Source organism: Tachysurus vachellii, chromosome 19, assembly GCF_030014155.1.
Source record: "Tachysurus vachellii isolate PV-2020 chromosome 19, HZAU_Pvac_v1, whole genome shotgun sequence".
In the NCBI taxonomy this organism is placed as follows: domain Eukaryota; kingdom Metazoa; phylum Chordata; class Actinopteri; order Siluriformes; family Bagridae; genus Tachysurus; species Tachysurus vachellii.
The window spans coordinates 16,792,967-16,815,604 of NC_083478.1; the positions used below are offsets into that span (position 1 = coordinate 16,792,967).

General features: G+C 39.9%; 1 protein-coding gene across 2 annotated transcripts in view; it reads left to right on the plus strand.

Annotated features, from left to right (window-relative positions):
• The window catches only part of fmnl3 (formin-like 3), a 51,634-nt gene that overhangs the window by 3,914 nt on the left and 25,082 nt on the right, over window positions 1–22,638 (plus strand). For both annotated transcript variants that reach the window (XM_060895110.1, XM_060895111.1), the window contains exons 2-4: window positions 19,621–19,704; window positions 20,038–20,118; window positions 20,930–21,006. In XM_060895110.1, the coding sequence (XP_060751093.1) occupies window positions 19,621–19,704; window positions 20,038–20,118; window positions 20,930–21,006 (242 nt within the window). The remainder of the gene's footprint in view (window positions 1–19,620; window positions 19,705–20,037; window positions 20,119–20,929; window positions 21,007–22,638) is intronic.

Here is a 22,638-nt window from a genome sequence, read left to right on the forward strand (position 1 = left end):
TTCCTCAGCAGCAGATCGTCCTCGTTTCGTTCACGGTGGTGTTGTGTGTTGTGTGTTGTGTGTTTGTTACTCGATTGGCTCTAGAGTTCTTCTGATGATGACGTCTGGAGCTTAAAATTCACAGGAAACAATTCATGATGGGTCACGTTGGGGCACAGAAAGACATCAAAAAGTGCTTAGGAGAGGAAGGATCCGCGCCTCGGCCCTGATTACAGTTCATTGTGTGTTTTTGGTGTGTCCCTGTCGCCAACACACACTCTGACTTTTTTTTTGTTAGTACTGTCAGTTTCCACCCTTTTTACCCTATAATGAATGAATTATTTTATGGCCAACAAGTCTGATATGAAATGAGTCAGGATTCTGTTGGCTTTCAGTGTGAGATGGTTTTCTCTCTGTTGAGAAAACATTACACAGAGTTTTAGTGGTTTAAGATAACGCCTTGGAGAATGGAGATTTTCTTTCATGTATCAATTTTTTTTATGATTTTACTTTAAAATCTACATGAGACAAATATTGTAAATGTAATCATGAATAATGAGATGAGTAAAGAGTTTAAAAATAAGTTTTAACTTGGGGGGAATCGTTGGGTTAAGTAATCGTTGTTATTATAAGCAGTGGCAGCCTGCCAGGAAATGATGTCCAAGTGTCTTCATGTTGCCCATAAAGATTTGTGTGTGTGCGTTTGGGGGATACTGTCTGTCGTCTCTCAGACAGCAAACAGCAGTCTGTTATGATGTCATGGCCACTCAGTGTGGTAATACCATGAACTAATGAGCTTAACAGGAAGCTAGCTGTGTCTCTCTGTGTCTGTGTGTGTGTCTGTGTGTGTGGTGGGGTGTTTGTGTCTGTGTGTGGTGGGGTGCACATGTATTTGTGCACATACATGTGTGTGTGCTTGTGTTTTGTATATATATGTATATTTTGTGACCATACGTGTGTGAGTTTTATGCACATGCATGTGTGTGTGTGTGTTGTGCATATGCGTGTGTGTGTTTTATGCACATGCGTGTGTAAGTTTGTGTTTAAAGCACATATGTATATGTATGTGTGTGTTTTAAATACATGTGTGTGTGTTGAGATGTGAGATTTGTGCACATACAGTACATGTGTGTGTACTTGTGTTTTGTATATATATGTGTGTTTTGTGGACATACGTGTGTGTGTTTTGTGCACATGTGTGTGTGTGAGTTTTATGCACATGCATGTGTGTGTGTGTGTGTTGTGCATATGCGTGTGGGTGTTTTATGCACATGCGTGTGTAAGTTTGTGTTTAAAGCACATATGTATATGTATGTGTGTGTTTTAAGTACATATGTGTGTGTATGTGTGTGTTGAGGTGTGTGATTTGTGCACATACATGTGTGTGTTCTTGTGTTTTGTATATATATGTGTGTTTTGTGGACATATGTGTGTGATTTTTATGCACATGCATGTGTGTGTGTGTGTGTGCATATGCGTGTGTGTGTTTTATGCACATGCGTGTGTAAGTTTGTGTTTAAAGCACATATGTATATGTATGTGTGTGTTTTACGCACATATGTGTATATATGTGTGTGTTTTATGCACATGTGCGTGTGTGTGTTTGTGGGTATGTGTGTGTGTGTGTGTGTGTGTGAGAGAGAGTGTGTGTGGGCTGGGGTTTAGGCTGCTGGGTTTTATCAGACTCCTTCATGCACTTCTCATATAAAGCTCCCAGGTTCAGTGTAACACTGCACATGTGCTTTCTGCACCATTTCTCCTGCCTGATTGTTTCTCAGCTCAATGTGTTTTGTTCGCTCTCTTTCTGTCTTGTGGGAGGAAATTACATTGCAGTGCTCCCACAATTCAGCTGTGCATTCAGTGTACAGGTTCTGGAGGATTAATGTGGATTGTTTCGAGTCTGAATGTTCTGTTATTAGACGTTTTTATGTAAGAAACCGTGTCTTCTGTATGATCCGTTATATCTACAGTCTGCCTCATGATTAAAGCTTTTTGTAATGTACATGACAGCCTGGGAAAAACCATCACACAGTCAAAACTGGGCACTTTAATACTAATTATAGTCCTGGAACCTACACACTTCCTTGACGTGAATGTTTCCTTTTTTGCATGTATCCTGTCACAAGTTTTTCCCCTAACAGTGAAAAAGAAGAACAAAAGGTGAAAAGGGTTTTATTTTCTGTCACATAGCTGTTCGGCAGCTCGATTATTCACCGTGTAAGGAAAACAATCTTTTAGACATCTTAAACCAGACTGTATTACAAACTTAGACAGGGTTAAAAAAATGTGCGTTTTTCCTTTTCTCAGATTTTCCTTTCTCTAATTTGTTCCTGCCGATTCCTACACAGCAGCCAGCTCTCCTTTGTCATGCAGCAGCTACCGGGTAGAGAAACAAAGCAAAGGGTTGTCTGCCCTCTTCCTTATACATTAGCTCATGGTTGGCTGGTGTGACTGTGATTGACAGGAGAAACAGAGGATTTCATCCCTCCTACCTCGACGGTGGCCATTTGTACTCCCTGTATGCAGACGGCCGTGGCGTTGTTTTGGTGACTTTTTTCATTGGATTGATGGATGGATAGATGGATGGATGGATGGATGGATGGATAGGCAGAAAAACTTGATCACTTTGGCTTGTTTTCTAGAATTGAGTCACTACTACATCTGCGTTTTTTCCCCAGACAGTAAAACGTATCACCCAATATGAATTATCAGGACAAGCAGACATCTCTACTAAAAAGTACTTATGATGTTTTGGGGGCGTGGCTTATGTCTGCTTTAGGGGTCACCTTTGGGCAGTGGTTCAAGTGGTTAAGGCTCTGGGTTGTTGATCAGAAGATCGGGGTTTTAGCTCCAGTACAGACAAATTGCTACTGTTGGGCCCCTGAACAAGGCCCTTAACCCTCCCTGCTCCAGGGGTGCTGTATCATTGCTGACTCCAAATCTGGGATGTGTAACGAAAGAATTGCACTGTGTTGTAATGTATATGTGACAAATGTGGATTCTTCATCTTATAGAACCATTTCAAGGTTCAACTGACTCCCGATTCTGAACCAGAATTCCTGACGATTCCATTAAACGGTAAAACCCCTTTACGAATTTCACAGTTGTCTGCTATTTGCTCCAGAAGTTTCCAGCGTCTGAACGTAATCATTTCCAAATCAGAAGGAATGTGAGGCAGAGCTGATGTACAGGAACATTTCCTCTACAGTATGCAGCCACTATTCTATTAGCAGTGTAACATGATCTATTAGGCTTTCCTCACTTATTACTTATTCCATGATGGTGGTGCTAGTGGTGGTGGTGGTGGTGGATGGGGGAATCTCGGGGTGCTACCTTCCACAAAGGCGGTTTTGTTGTTGCTCCTGAATCTAAAGCATGCAGAGGTAAAGCGTATTAAGGTAGTGTGTGGACACCACTGCGTTTGGTCGATGCGTTGCTTCTATCCATTTTCCTGCCATTTTTCCATGAACCAAACAAAGCTCTGTTCCAAATAGTCCTCTAGTCTGCGGAAGGTTGGAATAACATACTCATAAGCGATACAGTATGGACTGGAACTTATTACTCCCTCTGGCTTGCATGCGTCTGAAGCTGGAGTGGGGGACTAGTGTTTTCAGCTAAACTTCTCCATATGAAAACGAAGCTGGAGGCAGTGGTACAGTTTTGCAGAGATGGTGTATGTGTGTATGTGTATGTGTGTGTGTGTGTGTGTGTGTGTGCACACGTAATATCCTCTTTCAAAGTGCCCCCGCTTGCAGATTCCTGTGGTCTGCTCTCACCAGAGAACTTTAGAGAGGGAAAAGTTTTCCAGTCTTTCTGAACTGGCAGCCTGCCACAGCACCATGCCTTAATGACTTTACCAATACACACATCACACACTTTATTTTTAGCTTTTTCTTTTTGTTTTTGCATTGATCTGATTATGTTTTATTAACGTGATAGCTTTATAAGTATTCTAAATTTGGATTTGCTGTTTACTCCGGAGGTGGAAGGAAGAGAAAGATCGAAAGGAAGAGTTCGTTAACCTTTGTCATGTTTATCCGTGGACATTGTAAATAAAGAGCTCGTGGCTGCAAACATCTGATGTTACTACAGGTTTAGAATCATATTAAGATTGAGGCTGTTTGAGGACTTTCCATGCAATGATAAAATCTGTCTATTATATTTGGATATAAGATCTATGTGAGTCTAGCATTAATCAATCCTATTTTTTAATCGTTTTGGGGAAACTCCGCCCCTTTTGGCTCTTATCCTTAGACCATGGACTTTACAATTTTAAAGCTTTCACTTTTCTTATTTCTGCAGCTTTTATTTGCAAATTATTCAACGATCCGTGGCAGGACTTCATAGTCAGGTCACGACTGAGTGAAGATACCGAATGATGTCAGTGTTCTAAATTTGTTTTGACTTTCTCTTTGTTTGACACTTTATTAGGAACAGGTGTAATTATATTAGAGTTTTAGAGCAATTGTGTTTGTGTGTGTGTGTGTGTGTGTGTGTGTGTGTGTGTGTGTGTGTAAATCACTCTGGAATGCATATGCCCCAGGTCAAGCCGACAGAGTCACAACCTCCAGCCTTTTTCGCTTGTCCCCTTGACCCCTGAAGACACCGCTAACCTCACACGGTTACATAGATGCCACTCAGCTGGAACCAATGCCGTTAGGCCCGAAGCTCTGTTTATAGCATGTTAGGGACAGATCTGCCTAGTCAGCGTGGTTGGGTGTGTCTTTGTGTGTGTACACTTCTACAAGTAGTAGGTGGGGAATGATCGTTCTTTATTAGTTTGTTATGCCAGAAAACAGTGCTGTAGGAGTCAACATGTGTGTCTGCTCAATAATACCAGTTAACCAGCATCCTCTTATTTCACACATACACACACACACACACACACACACACACGCTGTTTATGTTTGATTGTGGAAGGTCTTTGAGCATGGCGCCATGCTAAGCTCAGGTGTTAAGGTACTGCCTGGGTTTAACTGCATGAGTAAAGCTTAGTGTTTCAGCGAGGTCTTTTTTTCTAGTCTCAGCTAGTCTTTACTGTTAGGAGTTAAAATTCTACGTTGTTTCACAATATCAATACTACACATTTTGACGATCTTAAACACAACATGACCCATATTCTGGGTTTGAGATTTATTTTGGGTTCTGAAAAATGGAGAATCAGGTATCATAGTCATAGGGTAGCATTTATAATAATAATAATAAAAAAAAACATTTGAATGAGTAATACATTTTTGTCAGATTTGTATCTGCTGTGTTTATTCGTTAACTTCCCACATTCAAGACCTTCTCAGATTCTTTGTAATTCTTTGCGTTAGTGTGTCTGTTGTTATTGAACAGGGTTGGACAAAAAAGTAGCTCAAGATTTTCATACCGGGGATATTTGTTTTGAACTCTTAGACAAGCACGATATATGAAAACATGCAGATATATGAGCCATGAGCTCTAGTTAACGTTCACAGCAGACGTCAGAATTGAGAGAAAGTATGATCTTTGTGACTGTGATCTCGATTTGAAGATTTTATGGTCAGAAAAAAAAAATCATTCTACAGTGGAAATGTGTTTCTAAAAGAGGCTGCGGTAATCAGATAATCACTCCTTACAACTGTGTTGAGCAGAAAAGGATCTCAGAACACACAAGAAGTCAATCCTTGAGGTAGATAGGCTACACCAGCAGGAATCTGAGGCTAGACAGGGGTTTAATGTGCTACGCTGCTGTGAACTGTTCCTAATAAAATGGACTCTCAATAGGTTTGAGCAAAAACTCAACAAGCTGACTGATTGCTAATAATATGGTTATTGGATTGCTTCAGGAGAAGTGGAGCATAAAAGAAGGAATGGTTTTGTGTGTGTGTGTGTGTGTGTGTGTGTGTGTATGCCAGTGCAGCTGTGTTCAGTCTACTCAGTGCACAGCTTTCCTCCTCAGCACAATAGCAGCTCTGTCAGAGTGTTGTTTTAAAACCTGGGCCTCATCCTCTCCGAGTCCTTTGTGCTGCACTCGCTCACAGGACCGGCTGCAAGCTCTTAATGGCCCGGCAGATAAGCGCACGCTGATTTACACACACCCCAAGAAAACGGCTCTCGCTGGACATGCCATGAGTGATCTACTTGTCACGATGATTTAAGTTTTCCTCGCTTCTGTGCAATACAGTGATTATGTAATACAGAACGTCTGCTTCGTTCTTTCTTCTCTTTGCTACTCGGTGTTCGCTGCCGTCATCGTCCTCTCGCTGAAAGCATGCTCATCCTGTCAGAGACTGACGTGTTGCTTTCCACAGACACTGTGGGCTTCCTGTAGCAGTCATACACACAAAAAAGAAGCACGAGATGCTAGTACCAGGAGACGCAGTTCTCTGATCATAATGTTAAACTAAGACTGGGTGGATTTGAATAAATAGAAAAATATGCCTGTTTGCCATAGCCATTGTATTTGTGCTTTAACGTGTGTGTGTGTGTGTGTGTGTGTGTGTTCATTTTCGATAGACCGGATGGTCTTGTGGTACGTACATTCCTGGCATGCTTTGTGTGTATCTGTCGAAGACTTTCTGCCTGCTTGTCTCCTGTAAACCTGCCCGAAGAAACAAACAGGACATCCTCAGTGTCTAGAACAGTGCCTGATTCATCATTGTAGTAACACTCTGTTTACGTTTGATTTGAGGTATTTTGCTTTCCTAAGACGTGTGTGGTTCTGTCACGTATCAGACATCCCAAAATAAGCACAATTTTAAACTCTGTCTGTTTCAGGTACCCAATATGTCTTAGCTTCATTAGCTTCATACTAGAATATTTCTGATACTGATACTGACGTGTTAGAGGATTCCCATATTGCAGACATTTGTGTGTGTGTGTGTGTGTGTGGGTTTGTGTGTGTGTATACTAATGAGATGGAAGTTAGAGAGACTCAAGTTTGACCTTTCTTTTATAGATCAAAGTAGGTTTTTAGCAGGGCTTAGTGGTTGGAACGTTTGCCTCGCACCTACAGGGTTGGAGTTTGATTCCCACCTGTCTTGTGTGTCTGCACGTAGATTACATGTTTTCCTTCAAGGTTCCTCCTCCAGTCCAGAGACATGCTTTGTATGTCTCATTGGCATCTCTAAATTGTCTATAGTGTGTGTGTGATTGTGCACCCTTTCCAGCGTGTCCCCTGGGATAAGCTCCAGGCTCTGTGTGACCCAGGGGCAGTGGTGGCTCCAGCGGTTAAGGATCTGGGGTTGTTTATCAGAGTATCAGGGTTCAAGCCCCAGTGGATGGATGGAATTGTATTGTACACTTTTATTCAACCTTTCTAGTCTAATTTTATAGCTTTGATACTATGCTTTCTTAAAAAAATGGACCCAAATAAGCTCTAAGCTTTTGGAAGTAACTGTTCTGGACCATTAAAGTAATTTACGGCTTGCAGGCTACACAAATTGCCAGGTGAAAGGGAAGCTGCGATGTCACTATTTTAGGGCCTGATAGATTTAATGCTCTCACATCTGGTACCCCTGATGTGACCTTGAGAAGCTGACACGCCTGAGATCCCACTGCTTTGGGACGGCTTCTTCAAAGCGACCTCGGTACTAATGATAACGGCCTTCAAACTGGCCTTGCCTCAATGACAAAGTGGTGGAGGTTGACTTTGCCCTGTGCCATGGAGTGGACTGTAAACAAGTTCCTTCTGTTTGGAAAACGTGCGCTCTAATTGCCATGTATTTGCTCTTGAGTAGACAAGAAAATAACAGTCATAGTAACTGGCTCGATAGGCACCCAGGGATACATGCTAACACAATGGGGATGATGGATCTCATTTGGTGTTTTGGAGTCTACAAAAAAATGGATTTGATCTTTAAGGCTTCAGGTAGAAACAGTGAATATGATGAGGACTGGGAATTAACAGAGACCTGTGAGAAAAATCATACTGTGTCAAGAGTCTCTGGTGCTTCTTTTCCGTGTGTCCTCCGGAGCCGGAGTTTTTCTCCTGGAGGACCTCAAGGCTCGTTTGATGGCTACTTGATGCTTGTGTAAAGGATAAATTATAAAGGGCTGCACTAGCCTGGAGGACACACACACACACCACAGCTGAACACTGTGTAAATGTTAACAGTCTAGTGTTTCACAGGGATTTAAGAGTCTGTTTGCATATTAACAGTTTTCCCACTTGTGAGTTCGGGGGGATTTGTGCGAAGGACGGATTTCAGACGCACATTTGAACCGGCTTCCAAAACTATGCCTGGGTTTAGTCTAGGATTGAGCTCCTAATTTCACTTGGATGGCTTTGTTTAAAATAAAACTTTAAGAATTGTTAACCGTAAGAATGTCTTAATATCTCGCAGGCAACAATTTCTTATTTTTACAACGAGCCTTAAATAAGTAACAGGCTTATTAAGTAGAAATTTACCCAAGAATAAACAAAATAAAAAAGTAGTTTTCTGAGATTTATGAATATGTCCTGAAGAGAGTTAATATTAAAATATAATTTAAAAAGCAACATCTTTATTCTCTACAGGAAATTTGTATGATGCAACTTCCTGCTAAACATGTGACTTTGGAAATTTTGACTTTTGGACAAATATGAATGTATTCTTTATTTTTTTTTTCATTTACATTTGAAGCATGTTTTATTATATAGATATAAATAAATAGCTTTAATTCATGATTTAAATGATCTTTTTCTGGAACATGCACTTACGTTGGTATTAAGAACACTTTACCTGTGTGTCTTAGTTTTGTAAAAAAGTACCACGAGCACATTTCTCTTTTCATGGCATGTAAACGCTGTAAGAGTAGTACTGTCTACAGTATTTCTATACTTTGGAGTAGCTGTGTCAGTCTGATAAGCAGGTAGTGGACTGGGAGAAAAAGCAGAGGTGAATATTGAACCGAGAATGCAGTTTTTAAACTGCGAATATATAATAAGATATAGAATAATATGACAGCCGTAATACCACCGAGCATGCCGTAAAAGTCTTAATGAAATAAATAAATTATACAATCCATCCATCCATCCATTTTCTACCGCTTATCCGGGGCCGGGTCGCGGGGGCAGCAGTCCAAGCAGGGACGCCCAGACTTCCCTCTCCCCAGACACTTCCTCCAGCTCTTCCGGGGGAATACCGAGACGTTCCCAGGCCAGCCGAGAGACATAGTCCCTCCACCGTGTCCTAGGTCTTCCCCGGGGCCTCCTCCCAGTTGGACATGCCCGGAATACCTCCCCAGGGAGGCATCCAGGAGGCATCCGGAACAGATGCCCGAGCCACCTTAGCTGAATCCTCTCGATGTGGAGGAGCAGCGGCTCTACTCTGAGCTCCTCCCGAGTGACCAATCTCTAAGGGAGCGCCCAGCCACCCTGCGGAGGAAACTCATTTCGGCTGCCTGTATCCGGGATCTTGTCCTTTCGGTCATGACCATAGGTGAGGGTAGGAACATAGATCAACTGGTAAATAGAATAAATTCTCTTTCTTCACCACAACAGACCTGTATCTCCAGCATCACTGCAGAAGATACACCGATCCGCCTGTCGATCTCCCGCTCCATCCTTCTCTCACTCGTGAACAAGACCCCAAGATACTTAAACTCCTCCACTTGAGGCAGGAGCTTTCCACCAACCTGAAGGGGGCAAGCCACCCTTTTCCGTTTGAGAACCATGGCCTCGGACTTTAAAATTTAATTGGTCACATAAACAATCAATAGAAATTAGAAAACAATACAATTAAAAAAAATCTAAGTTAACTACTGTAGACATCAATTGAATGAATTATGGGAATGACCTAGTGTAGTTTTTTCTTTCCAAATATTTATTTATCTACTATTAAGCGAATCTAGTAGATAAAATACTAGTCAATTCTCAGTGATTTATTTAACATTATAGAGCTTTTGTGTGTTGAATCATATAACTGCTAGTAAACTGCTAGCTATGTTCATTGCTAGTGAACTGCTAGTAAACTGCTAGCTATGTTCATTGCTAGTGAACTGCTAGTAAACTGCTAGTAGACTGCTATATATAATTGCTACAGCTAAACATTTCTACTTCCTCAAATCCACAGAGGATCGATGTTGCGTATTTTAATAGCCAGACGACATAAATGACTCTAATATGTGTCGTTCCCTGTTACAGATGGTTTGCAGATGTATTGAAAACGTCTGCATAACAATCTGATCTGCATTAGCCACTGGAAAAAAATTAACTGCTTAAGATCAGGTTTGATTGAGGAAACGTTGTGTTTGAATTGGTGTTCGAGTTTGTGGAGTGGTGCTTCTTTGTGTAATTCATCCCCAGCAGGTAATTTATGAAACTTCCTATGGCATAGTTTTAGACAGAGACAGGAAATCAGGCCCAGGTGAATGACCACTTCTTAACTGAACCGAAAAACTCATTCTAAAAAATGTTACATCAGAATGAACGTAGAGAAGCTGAATAAGTTTTTAAGATCCCCTGTTAGTCCAGCAGGTATTAAGGTATTTTAGGAGACATCGCCTATAACTTAGTTAGATTGTAAGCTCATTTAAAATAGATTAGCATGTGTGTGTGCATGTGTGTGAATAAAGCACATTCCAGGATCGTTTGTCATGGAGATTGTTTGTGTATCTTGAGTTAAGGAGCCGTGGGGGGAGGTCCGGCCCTCGAACACCTCTGAACCTTTTCCCTGTGTCTTCTCTATGCTGGAGAATTGAGGGAGGACTCTTTTGTGGAGCCACTGCTTTGTTGTGATTGCCTGGTTCAGGTTACGCAATTAAAGCCCGGGAGATCATGTATCGGCTCAGTGAAAGGAGTACAACTTTTTCACACACTCCGACATTTGACTTGTTTGATGGCAAGGGACCGGACTGAAAACGAGCGAGTTCTTGAGCGCGACCGCTTTCTTCAGCTGTTGGTCAATCAAACATCCAAACAGCTTCAGAGGACATTCATCAGAAAGAAGCAAGGTCATTTCATCCAAATCAGGGATGAGAAAGTCAATGGTCTTGTGGTTGTATGATCATGTGACACACTGTTGGTTACATCCAGGTGCAAATAAGAAGACGTGTGGGCTTTGTGAATCATGTATGAGAGTAAACATGATTTCCTTGAGCTTAGTAATATCCTTTTAAATCACAAGAAGAAGAACACCCAGATTTCTCCTGCTTATTTTTTTCCTAAACCAGACCCAAATTAGTTAAACTTCCTAGTATTGTTTATGATTTTGTCTATTTAAAGCCGCAGCTATGTTCTTAAAGTATCTCTGGTCCAGACACAGAAGCTGAGACTACCTTGCCCATAAAAGAAGATAAACATCTTGATTGACCACAGATCACAGTGTGTATTTGAACTAAAAAGCTGGGAAAGGGCAAGATGTGCTCACAGACTCTTTCTCTTTTGGATGTGGGGTGAAGCAGGATGTGTTGAGCCTTATCCAGTCTTCTTTGGCACCGGTAGCACAGGCCAGCTTCACTCAACAGAATTTGCGTTCTCTTGCTGCCGCTGGCCAAGTTCTGCAAAGTAAAAAATGCACAAAGAAAATATACTCCGTCTGGGGCTTGAGACATAACCGTGTCCTCGGACTGACTTTGTCTTTACTGGGAATATCCTAAAGATATGTCTTTAATGCGGCAAGAGTTTTAATTTGATATTTTCAGTGCATAAGTAAAGCAGGTCAAAAGTGACGACTGAATTTATGGGATTATATTTTTAAGAGTTTTCTTTACTTATGGTAAAGAACTTCATCAGTTGATGTTGAAATGGAATACCAAGCAATGAAGCTTCATGAGCATATGGTGACAATATTAGGCCAATCCTGCTAATACAGTGTCTTCTTGATGCTAACTATTTGACCTTATGATTATCAAGTGCCTTCTCTAGCCCTGGGTTTATTTACCTAATATATGCAAGTTGATTACTTCAGACGTCTCCCCAGAATGTTCAGGTATAAATTGCTAAATATTCCTTTTCTAACCGTTTTTGAACATGTCACATGTTTCCCTGCATTCTTTCATCGGGAGTTCAACTAAAAAAGGGAATTTCAGCGTCATGTACTTCGATTTAGCTGCTTGCTAGTTAATAGGTTTACACCCTCAGCCCAAATATTGTCTTACTCCTCATTTCTTTCAGCCAGTGCAAAAAAATATGACCCATAGTGTGTACTACTAAACATTTTTACATTAGATCAGAAGGGCCAATTCCTTCATACTGGTTTTGATGCATGTCAGATTTGTGTGTAAAAAGGCTTCAGAAACATATTTGGTGTTGGTTCAGTGTGATTCATTAGATGATTTCATATCATGAAAAGCCACTCAGTGTAGAATTTCAATACATCAATCCATGACCCTTGGGTGCTGATGACCTTGTCACAGGTTCACTGGTTGTTCTTCTTTGGAGTACTTTTGCTATGTACTAACCACTGCCTCACAAGAACACCTCTCAAGACCTGCTGATTTGGAAATGCTCTGATGCAGTCATTAAGCCATCACAATGGCTGAACCTCAGAACCGCAGAACAACTCAGAACCTTTTGCCAAATATGTCAAAGTTTAATTAAATACACCTCGAGTCAAAAAGCTTTTATTGACTTCTTGATTCTGGACTTAAAGGTGGGGTCTCTGCTGTTTGAAAGCCAATGTTGACATTTGAAATCACCAAAACAAACATGCCCCTAACCCAAATGGGTCCCACCCCTGTTTTGATAGCTCCGCCCCACACACACCAGACAAGTATAACCCAAGTATAACCCAGACATGTAATTATGGCGGAACCTGTTGGGGCAGCTGACCGCGAGGGTATATTTTTATCAATAAATGAACTCAATGAGTAATACTATGGTAATACAAATGTGTTTTTGTAGTACTGTGTGTTGTACCATGAAAGGTTTATCTCCATTTCACGCGGAAGACGTTCAGTTCTCTCCAGCGCTGGAAAGCTGATCCTATATTAACACGGGTCCTACTTCTTGCCTTATCCTAAGCCTTTCTTCACTTTCTTTCTTTGTTTTTATCCTCCATGTCAATGTTAAAACCACTTTCTGCTAATGTCACACATGCGCACTGAACACTCTCTCTGCCCATATTGACAAGACACGCCCCTTTCTGCTCATTGGCTACACGTTAGTTTTGTTTTTGTTTTGTTTGGCGGCCCAACGCAGTTTTCTGAAGCATTTCTCAAACAACAGAAACCCCACCTTTAAGCAAAAACAGTATAAATGTTAACAATGCAACAGGTAGCTAATGTTATATCCACTGATGCTTGACAGTTAGTGTTTTATAACTATTATTCCATTTGAACATCAGATTTTCTTGTATAACTGCTAGTCATTTGGCTTTTGGATTATACGCTATGCTGTCTGCATCGCTCCTGCTTCTGTATTTGGAAATAAAGGAGTGATTTTGTCTCATAGTCCAACAATCAAAAGATGATTTGCAGGAGGTTTTGGAATGCTGTTTACTGGATCGTGACCCAATCCAGTATATCTGGACCTTGATCATGGGAGCAGACACCCCATCCAGCAAAAAGAGGGTCTCCTTACAAACAAACCTTATTTGCATTGTTTGTGTTTTTAAATGCAGCATGGAGGACTTGCTGACCTGAACTCACACTGGCCTCTCCGCAACAACATAAAGCCAAATAAGGTCTAAGGAATGTGAATGTGAAAGTGCTGTTCTGGTTTTGCAGCATTATGACTGAATTTGTGGTTTTCTGCATGATGACATGACAGTATTCTGATCAACAGTTACCAAGAGTTTCCTCAATGGTTTTGAGAATTTATATTCACACAAGTGTCAGCGTGGAAAATAAAAAATAAGTATGGGAAACTTCCTGTTTTGTTTTAAATCATCTTCCGCTTTATATCGCGAATTCCCACTGAATTGCAAGTTGTAAATGTAGACTTCATTAATTAGATATGACTCCTTAACAGTAATCAAAAATTAAGAGTTTCTTTGTCTTGTTTTGTTTTTTATTTCTTTTTTGGAATCATACATTCAGCCAAGCGCAAGTGAACGACTGTTGACTGACACTGAGCCTCATATGATTTTTTTTAACGTATTTATTCGTACATTTATTTGTTTTTTATTACACAAGAACTGTGGTATATATAAAATCTCATTTGTATGCGTATCTTAAGAGTTAACTAGAACGCATTAATGCACGTATAAGGAGAATATTAGAGTAATATTAGCTTAAGTTTACACTCTGAGGATGAAATAATTTCTTGTTTATTTATATTACACACACCAGGTCAGTAGTTTCAGGTCAGTGACTTGAAGAAAAAAGTCGTAAACAAGACTATAAAATAAGACGAATAAAACTGGTCACTGGGGGGGCACGGTGGCTTAGTGGTTAGCACATTCGCCTCGGGGGTTTCCTCCGGGTACTCCGGTTTCCTCCCCTGGTCCAAAGACATGCATGGTAGGTTGATTGGCATCTCTGGAAAATTGTCCGTAGTGTGTGATTGCATGAGTGAATGAGAGTGTGTGTGTACCCTGCGATGGGTTGGCACTCCGTCCAGGGTGTATCCTGCCTTGATGCCCGATGACGCCTGAGATAGGCACGGGCTCCCCGTGACCCGAGGTAGTTCGGATAAGCGGTAGAAAATGAATGAGTGAGTGAGAAAACTGGTCACTCACTCAGGGCCAAAGAAATGGCAGCTTGTGAAAGAAGTCTTCCTGTTCTGTTGGTGTATGTTTCTGGATGTCGATTTGCTTAAATGGTTAAAGTAGATTATTGAAAGATTTAGCACCCTATGTAGTCACTTTGTCATGTTCAGCTCAATGGATGATTTTGCCTTTTATGTAGTTTTGTGGGCATGAGTAAATAGAATTCAGCTGTGTTGTGGATCTGGTCCTTAATGGTTGTGCAGGTACAACATATACATGTGAGTTTGTGCACTGTGCATTGAGGTCAATCATTCGCTTAACTGAACACGCTTCTTCTTTCATTTCCCTTTCTTTGCACTTTCTCTTGATCAAATCCTTGGGCCTATGTGTGGGAACGTTGTGATAAGTGGCAATATTTCTGAAATATATAACTTACACAATGTTTTTTTCTATTATCAACTGAATACATAATACAATTAAACGATTAAGAGCAAGAGCAGAAATTATTCACCTTTACAAACATTGAATTTTTGCCAGCATAGTGATTTACCAGACACTAACCCTCAGAGATTCTTGTCTTTTTTTAACCCTGTTTCTGATATTTAGATTTAACATTAACTGTATTTTAGATATTATAGATGTTTTTTCCAGTAAATGTGTCAGAGTTTTGAATAATGCAGGAAAAATTGAAGTGTAAAAAAAAAAGAAAAAATGACACTAATGCTAATTTTTGTTTTGAAATGAAAAACGTTAACAAGCATTTTACGAAGCATAACTATTCACATTATCAAAAGCTATTATTATATAAAACATCCTTGTCTTTTTTTAAATATTGTAATAATGAATGGAATTATTTATTATTATTTATTATTTAGCTTAATCTTTGAGTCTAACAATTTTTCAGCTTTACGTATCTCTGTTGCACTCGTTCCTTGTTCAACGCAGTCTATTATTTATTCAGTATATTCTGTTTGAATGGAAATGTCAGAAGGGAATGGAGCTTTGTTAAACCAGTACAGTCTCTCTTTTCATCGACTGAGTCGTCATCGAACAACAGAAGCTAGTTTTGTCCCTGATGTGGCTTTCGTCATTCTATTGTGGAGCCAAGCAGGATTTTTTTTATTTAGATAGTTGATTTGGAGGTTCAATTTAAGTAAAACACGATTTAATTGAAATGAGTTTTTTGGGTCACTCATCAATGTTGTTAAACTCTACAATCACTACAAGTTCATCATTTCATATATTGTTTAAAATAATAACGGAAATGTGAACAATGGTTGTTTGGCTATTGCTTAAAGCCTTTGAAGTATTTATTCTGGAACGTTTCAATGACAGAAATAATTTTGACTCAAATTGTAATTCGACTTAAGTTGACTTTCTTTTTAAACCCTTGTGGTTTGGAATAAAGTTATTCGATTCACATAACCAGTCAAACAGACTAGTTTTGTCATTAGTGTAAAAAAAATGATAACACCTGTTCAAAGTGGATTATCCACCACTATAACTATAAAATTTTTGAAAAATCTGTCTTTCCCTGGAACCAGCTTAGTGTAGATTATTTATTTTCCAGCTGTTCACGACCTTCCATGTGTATAAGGTCCATTAGGTCACCATGTGGCCTTTAAGACATTACTTGTCTTCACAAGAAATGAGGTTATTCTGCCTAAGAAAGGCTAAGACATAAGGAACCTTCTTCCAATTTGAAAACCATGCCACCCTGATGGTTTGAAATTGGATCATTGTTGCTTCAGAGTCCGCTGTTTATTTTGTGGTCTGGTCTGGCCAGCTAGAGCCCTTTTAAATTTGACACCACAGACCTCTAAAGTTCCACAGAGCTTTAAACTACGAGAGGAACCGTGCAATTTCTCTGTATGTGCATGACCGATAAAACACAACATTTCCATTTCTTGCTGCGCATGGCTGTAGACCTTGGGTTTTTTAACTGATCAGTGGGTGTAAAATCCTTCATGAGGATTGTGGAATTTTGACCCTGGGGCTGCTCGCTGCTCAACCTGCACTGCTATGCCGAAAGACAAGGAGAATAATTTTAGATTAGATAAACTTAGATCTTTATCTCCTATCTACAAATCCTTGCTAACCAAAAAGCTTGGCCTGTTAAGCCCACTAATTCCATTCCAATTTCAGGCTCACAAATGGCCACTTGAGTGGTCGTGAGTGGTCAACGGTGCAAGTGTAAGGTATATAAATACCTTCTAAATTCCAGCCGTTTTTCTATATTTTCTCCAGGATTCCCATTGTTCTTTACTTAGTGCAACAATTCAGTTTTTCAGAGAAGTTAATTAGCTAGCACACCAGGCAACTAATGGCACCATTTAAGTGCATTAATACAGATTGAAGGAAAAGAACGAGTTGTTCATCAGGTTTGTGCCCTGAACAAAGTATTAGCAAGTTGCCTATAAGCACATATAAGTGCAGCAGGTTGTGGGATTTAAGTAGCTTGTGCCAGAGTTACTAGTAGTTTAAAAGAAGAATCCTGTGCTTGCTATTTTGCCAGTTGAGAAAAACAATTGAGTTTTTCTTTGAAACAATACCACAAAATAGCTACAGAAGTCACAAATTTTACTACAACAATCAAGGTTTGAGGTGTGAAGAGCATTATGTTTAAACATAGCTACATCCCAAATGTTCTGCGAAAGTCAGTAAAAGAGAAATTCACAAGTGGAACAGTTCATCTTTATTATTCGTGAGCTCATCAGCGAGTAGGCAGCTGTTTGTAGTGACACTCTACGGTGTGGGAGGTTCCCATGCCATTACTGACATTTCATCTGAGTAAAAGGGACATCACACACAAACACGCACACACACACAGACACACATAGACATAGATGTCTCCTCCAAAAAGTGAGATCTTCCATGACAGAGAAATGGAAAAAAAAGTTAAACTCCATCCAGTTTTTATTAAAAGTGAGTTTATTAAAAGTAAACTTGTATGTAGTGAATTTATCTGCATTTGTTATAAACAGGACACATTCTAGACATCTGGAATTTATGGTGGTATTCTTTTTTCTCTTTAGGTAAAAAAAAACATTTTGGAAGTGTAGCGTTCTCAGGAAATGTTAGTGTGTGTGCTCTCAAATTCAAGCTCTAAACTGAAGGGTCTCGTCTCTAGCAGGTGATTATCTGAGAGGGAATTTTAGCAGACGTTGGAAACTCTAGACGTTAAAGCCGGCATGTCTGAGAGCTCAACGTAAGCTCGAGCTGAACCAAAAGGCCAGAGCAAGATGTCTTCGCTCGTCACTTGCCTTTTGAGGTGGAGTTTGGTTAAGATTTACGTGCTTGGTGATCAGACTTCATTCAGAATGCACAATTTCCCAAAAATGAGCCTGTAGAAGTAAGTTTTTGGAAAGACAGTTTGAAAAATAAAATAAAACAAGCCTAGAGTCTGTACCACTAGAGCAATGTGCATGTGTGTATTGAGAGCTGCTCTTGTTTAGCTGACCCCCTTTTCGATAACTTGTCTCGGTCATGGCCTTTGGCACTGTCTCAGCAGGTTCGTGTGTTTTGGGTGAATGAGTTGGAATGAAGCAAGACGGCTGTCATGGACGGGGGTTGTCGATGGCTCTTTCACGATAAACACCATTTGTTCCTTGGCCCTTGAGAGATCTGTTACACGCTGAGCCGCTCTGTCTGAAAACCTCGTTCCCCTCCTCCTGTCTCCACCTGCACTTTATCATAAACAACCAAAAGGCTAGAGATAGGATCAACATATTTTGCTTATTTGCTTTACTCCAGCGTTGTGGTATAAACCATTTGCTGTTCTCGAATCTGATTGGTCAGGAGGTATTAATTATCATTTATTTATTGAGGAGGTAATAATTATTATTTATATTGGCACCATATAAATCACAGGGACTTCTTTGGAGGAGGTGTTACAGTGATAGCAACATACTTAATCAACAAATTGAAAAATATTTAAACAAGAGAAGCATACAGTCGTTGATCTTGGTGACTTTTTTTTGTAAGGGGATGTTTATTTAACGTCTATAGAAGGAGTCTCCGGTTTCAGTGTTTTGTAACATCAGTAAGTTTTCCAGACTTTTGTTTTTCCTCGTTGCATGACAAGGTGTGTGTGTGTTTTGTTGTAAATGAATATTTCCTTAATATTAAAGAGCAAGAGAGAGAGAGGCTGGTAAGAGAACCATTTATAGAAGCATTAACAGATTATTATTAAGATTATTAAGTTATTAAGATTATAACAGATTATTAAGTTATTGGGGGAAACATTTGTTGAGATACTTGATATTTTTCATATGGTGACTCCAGGGTCCTAAAGACAAAGTAAAAATGTTGGGTACCAAGACAGTCCACCCCATCCCCTTCCACCACTCCCACGCCTTTCCTTTTCCCCAATTCAATTTCTCTGTTTTGTTTGTTTATTTCTTATTTATTTTTCCATTGCTTATTTTACTTTAAGGATACTAAAAGGATTAAAATGTTAAAATAGGAATGGAAGAAGGCAAGTCATTTATTTTGAGTCATTCTTTGTACAAATAATAATAAAAAAAACCCAATATTGAGTGTGTATATATATGTATATATACACACACACACACACACACACACACACACACACACACACACACACACACACACACACACATATATATATATATATATATATATATATATATATATATATATATATATATATATATATATATATAAAGAATCTGCAGTTTCACATCTGCATATCATTTCTTATTCACTTGTGAAATGTAAAGCAAGAATGAAACATAATGATACCTGATTGCTCATTACTGATAGTGATCTGTAATAAACTCATACTCGTAATTTCCACAGTGATCTGCAATAACAACTTGATTAAACCATCGCTTTGAGAAAGATCTTTTTTCTGTTGAGATAAACAAAGAGATGCTTTGTTTTTTGGATGAGCAGATCGGCGTCGTCGAGGCCACCTTAGGCCCGGGATGAGCTCATGCGACAGGATGCGAAATTGAGGTCACAGGCCCTGAGGTCGAGGAGGGAGGATGCATTCAATGAGGACAGAGACATTTCTGTGAGGTCGTCTGCATAGTTACTTGTGGGCTGACGCTGTCTTGTTGTGTTTTCTGTCTTTCAGAACTCTATGAACCTGCCTCCGGATAAAGCACGCCTCCTCCGCCAGTATGACAACGAGAAGAAATGGGACCTTATCTGTGATCAGGTGTAATATCTGTTTTCACCTTTGTCGCTATAATACTATAAACCTGGTCTGATCTGTGCTTGCTTAAATGTAAAAAGATTTCTAAGTTAAAACCATAATCCATGTAAAGGTCTGTGTGTATTATCCTAGGACATTTCCCAAGCTTTATTTGATGTTATAAAACCACAGGATTGCTCTGGATCACAGCAACTTATGAAACTTTAACACATTCTATTGAATGAGGCAATAAGGGATCGTATTTATGTCTGTTAATGGATTGTGAAACATGTCTCCCTAAAGATGTTTGTCAACGTTTCTTCTTTAAAAAAAAAATGTCTCTGTTTTCTGTGTTAGGAGCGCTTCCAAGTGAAGAACCCTCCACACACATACATTCAGAAACTGAGGGGCTTTTTAGATCCAGGAGTCACACGCAAGGTAACATGGGCATTAGCTGATCTTTTTTCACCTACACAAAATACAGTTTAACAACATCTTGTGGGACAAACCATCTTTTCCTGTTTCCTAATTTTAATTAGTTGATATCAGTAGCAATTTAGCTCTTAACCTAGCTTCAAAGCAGCGTTCGATTACCTCAGGATTGTTTACACAGTGCCTAGCATTTCATTTGAAACAGAGACACAACAAATATATCTGACAGGAATTATTATTTAATAAGCTGTTTGTGTTTTCAAAATCATGGTTGCTGTAGTATTCTGACAAGCCCAGTTATTTTTGGCTGCTGCTCATTAAAAATATGTTTACTATAAATTGCTATGTCAGCTAGCTATAAAAAAATGCTATCCAAATAGCATATCAATGCTGACGTTTTAATGAGAATAAAATCAATAAATGTTCGTAGGCCTTCTGTAGTAATGCTGTTTTCCCACAATGCTGTCGAACGCTTGATTGGCCAGAAGGTGTTGATTAATTATTTATTTATTTTTTTGAGGTTTGGTTTATATTAAATGTATAATCATAGTTTTTTTTTACACTGATATTGTTTCTTAGCATTTATGTAAGGAGCCTCGAGTGTCAGCTGCGCTTCATGGCAGTCTGCACTGTTGATTGTTTTTCCGTAGCACCGCACACCATTCTGTTTAATCCCTTGCTTTAACGATTCATGGCTCATTTAAATGCCTTTAATAAACTTGTATCGGTTCTTTAACATGTTGTCTGGATGTAGTGCTGTGTGGTGTTGTTGTTTTGCTAAAAGCCTGATAAAAATCAGCGCCTTCTCCCTCTTCAGAAATTCCGCAGGCGGGTTCAGGAATCCACCAAAGTTCTGAGGGAACTGGAGATATCGCTGAGGACCAATCACATCGGGTGACTTCTCATTCTCTGCTCTCCTCATGTGCTATCCCTCCCCTTCAAATCTCTCTCTCTCTCTCTCTCTTTATCTCTCTCTCTCTCTCTCTCTCTCTCTCTCTCTCTCTCTCTCTCTCACCCTCTCTCTTTCTCTCTCTGTCTCTCTCTGTCTCTCTCTCTCTCTCTCTCTCTCTCTCTCTCTCTGTCTTTTTCTTGAGTGCTGTATCTCCCGGCTATACAATGGTCTCTACTGATGAACTTTTACACTTTTTAACAATGTTTGTGCTTGTGTGTGTGTGTGTGTGTGTGTGTGTATTTCTTTTGAATACATTTGAATCCTTTGAATTTGCTTTGCTTTTGGTCCTGCCAGTCCCTTACCAATGCCGTGCGTGTGTGCGCACGAGTGCATGTGTGTGAGTGCGTGTGCGCGAGTGCACAGATGGTTTTCATTGTACCCACCCTCCATCCATTTTCACCAGCAGGAAACACAGTTGTGTACGTTGGAAAGTCAGGAAGCCCGAGCATCCAACAATGGAGTGTGTGAAAAGACAAAAAACACACACATGCGTGTAAACTCTCATGACTCACACTCCTCACATAAAGACAAAAGAGTGCCACACACAGTGAAACACAATGAAACTCGATGCAAAAGCGATTTCATTCATACGCACAGTGAACTTGTAAAACTAAAAAGTGCTGACATACTTGTACTTGGAGCTAGACTAACTGTTGGGTTTATTACAGTTAGACAAAAATGCTACTCTATGTTTAGCTCATAAAAAGCACAGACATTAACAGCACGGCTAATTTTCTGTTCATTATAGTTTTATTTGTCTAACGCTGCAAGTGAGTGTTGAAAAGATGTTCAGAAGTGTCCTGGGATGAGAACAGGAAATGATTTAAGATGCAAATCTTAGGTATAAAATCTTCCAGGTGAGATGATTGCCTGAGACTCTTTTTTAAAAATCTTTTTGGGAATTACAGATAATTAGGGTATCCATGTGGGACTATCCAAGCCAGCAGAAAGTGAGTCACTCCAAGTGCAGAAAGCTCCAAACCACATTGCATTTGAATTTTCTTCAAAAGGATTTAAAAATCCGAGAAGTGAGTACCTCCATTGTGTTCAGAGAGGGCCGTTAATCATTTGCATGCTCTTTTTCCTCATCAGTAAAAGTGAGTTTTAATGCATTTCCCATTGAGCTGGAGGAAACAGCATCCAGGCTATTTTCAGACTTTTCTTGTGGCGACGTAAAAACGGAGCAGAGGTTATTGCACAGGCTTGAAATCAGGCCCCTTTCTGACGTGTTGTTCCTCGCCTCACTAAACCAATCTAAAATAGCATCTGGCAGGAAAGAGCGGTGGGGGAGAGACAGGGGGTGGCAGACAGGAAACTGATCAACTCAGCTCACTAACTTTTCAGCACACAAAGTCTGCACTATACTCCTGGCCCCAGTTTCTCTGTCTCTGTCTGTCTGTCTGTCGGGATTACTCTCATCTGTGTTCTCTTTCTCTCGCACTCACTAAAGGCAAGTCCAGCATTCATAGATCTTCTCCGTACCTCTCATAATCGTTTCAATGTGACTCTGGATGCGTTTTAGCATCGGGGAGGTAGACTATATTGATCCGATGTCAAAGGATCAGCCTCCTCAC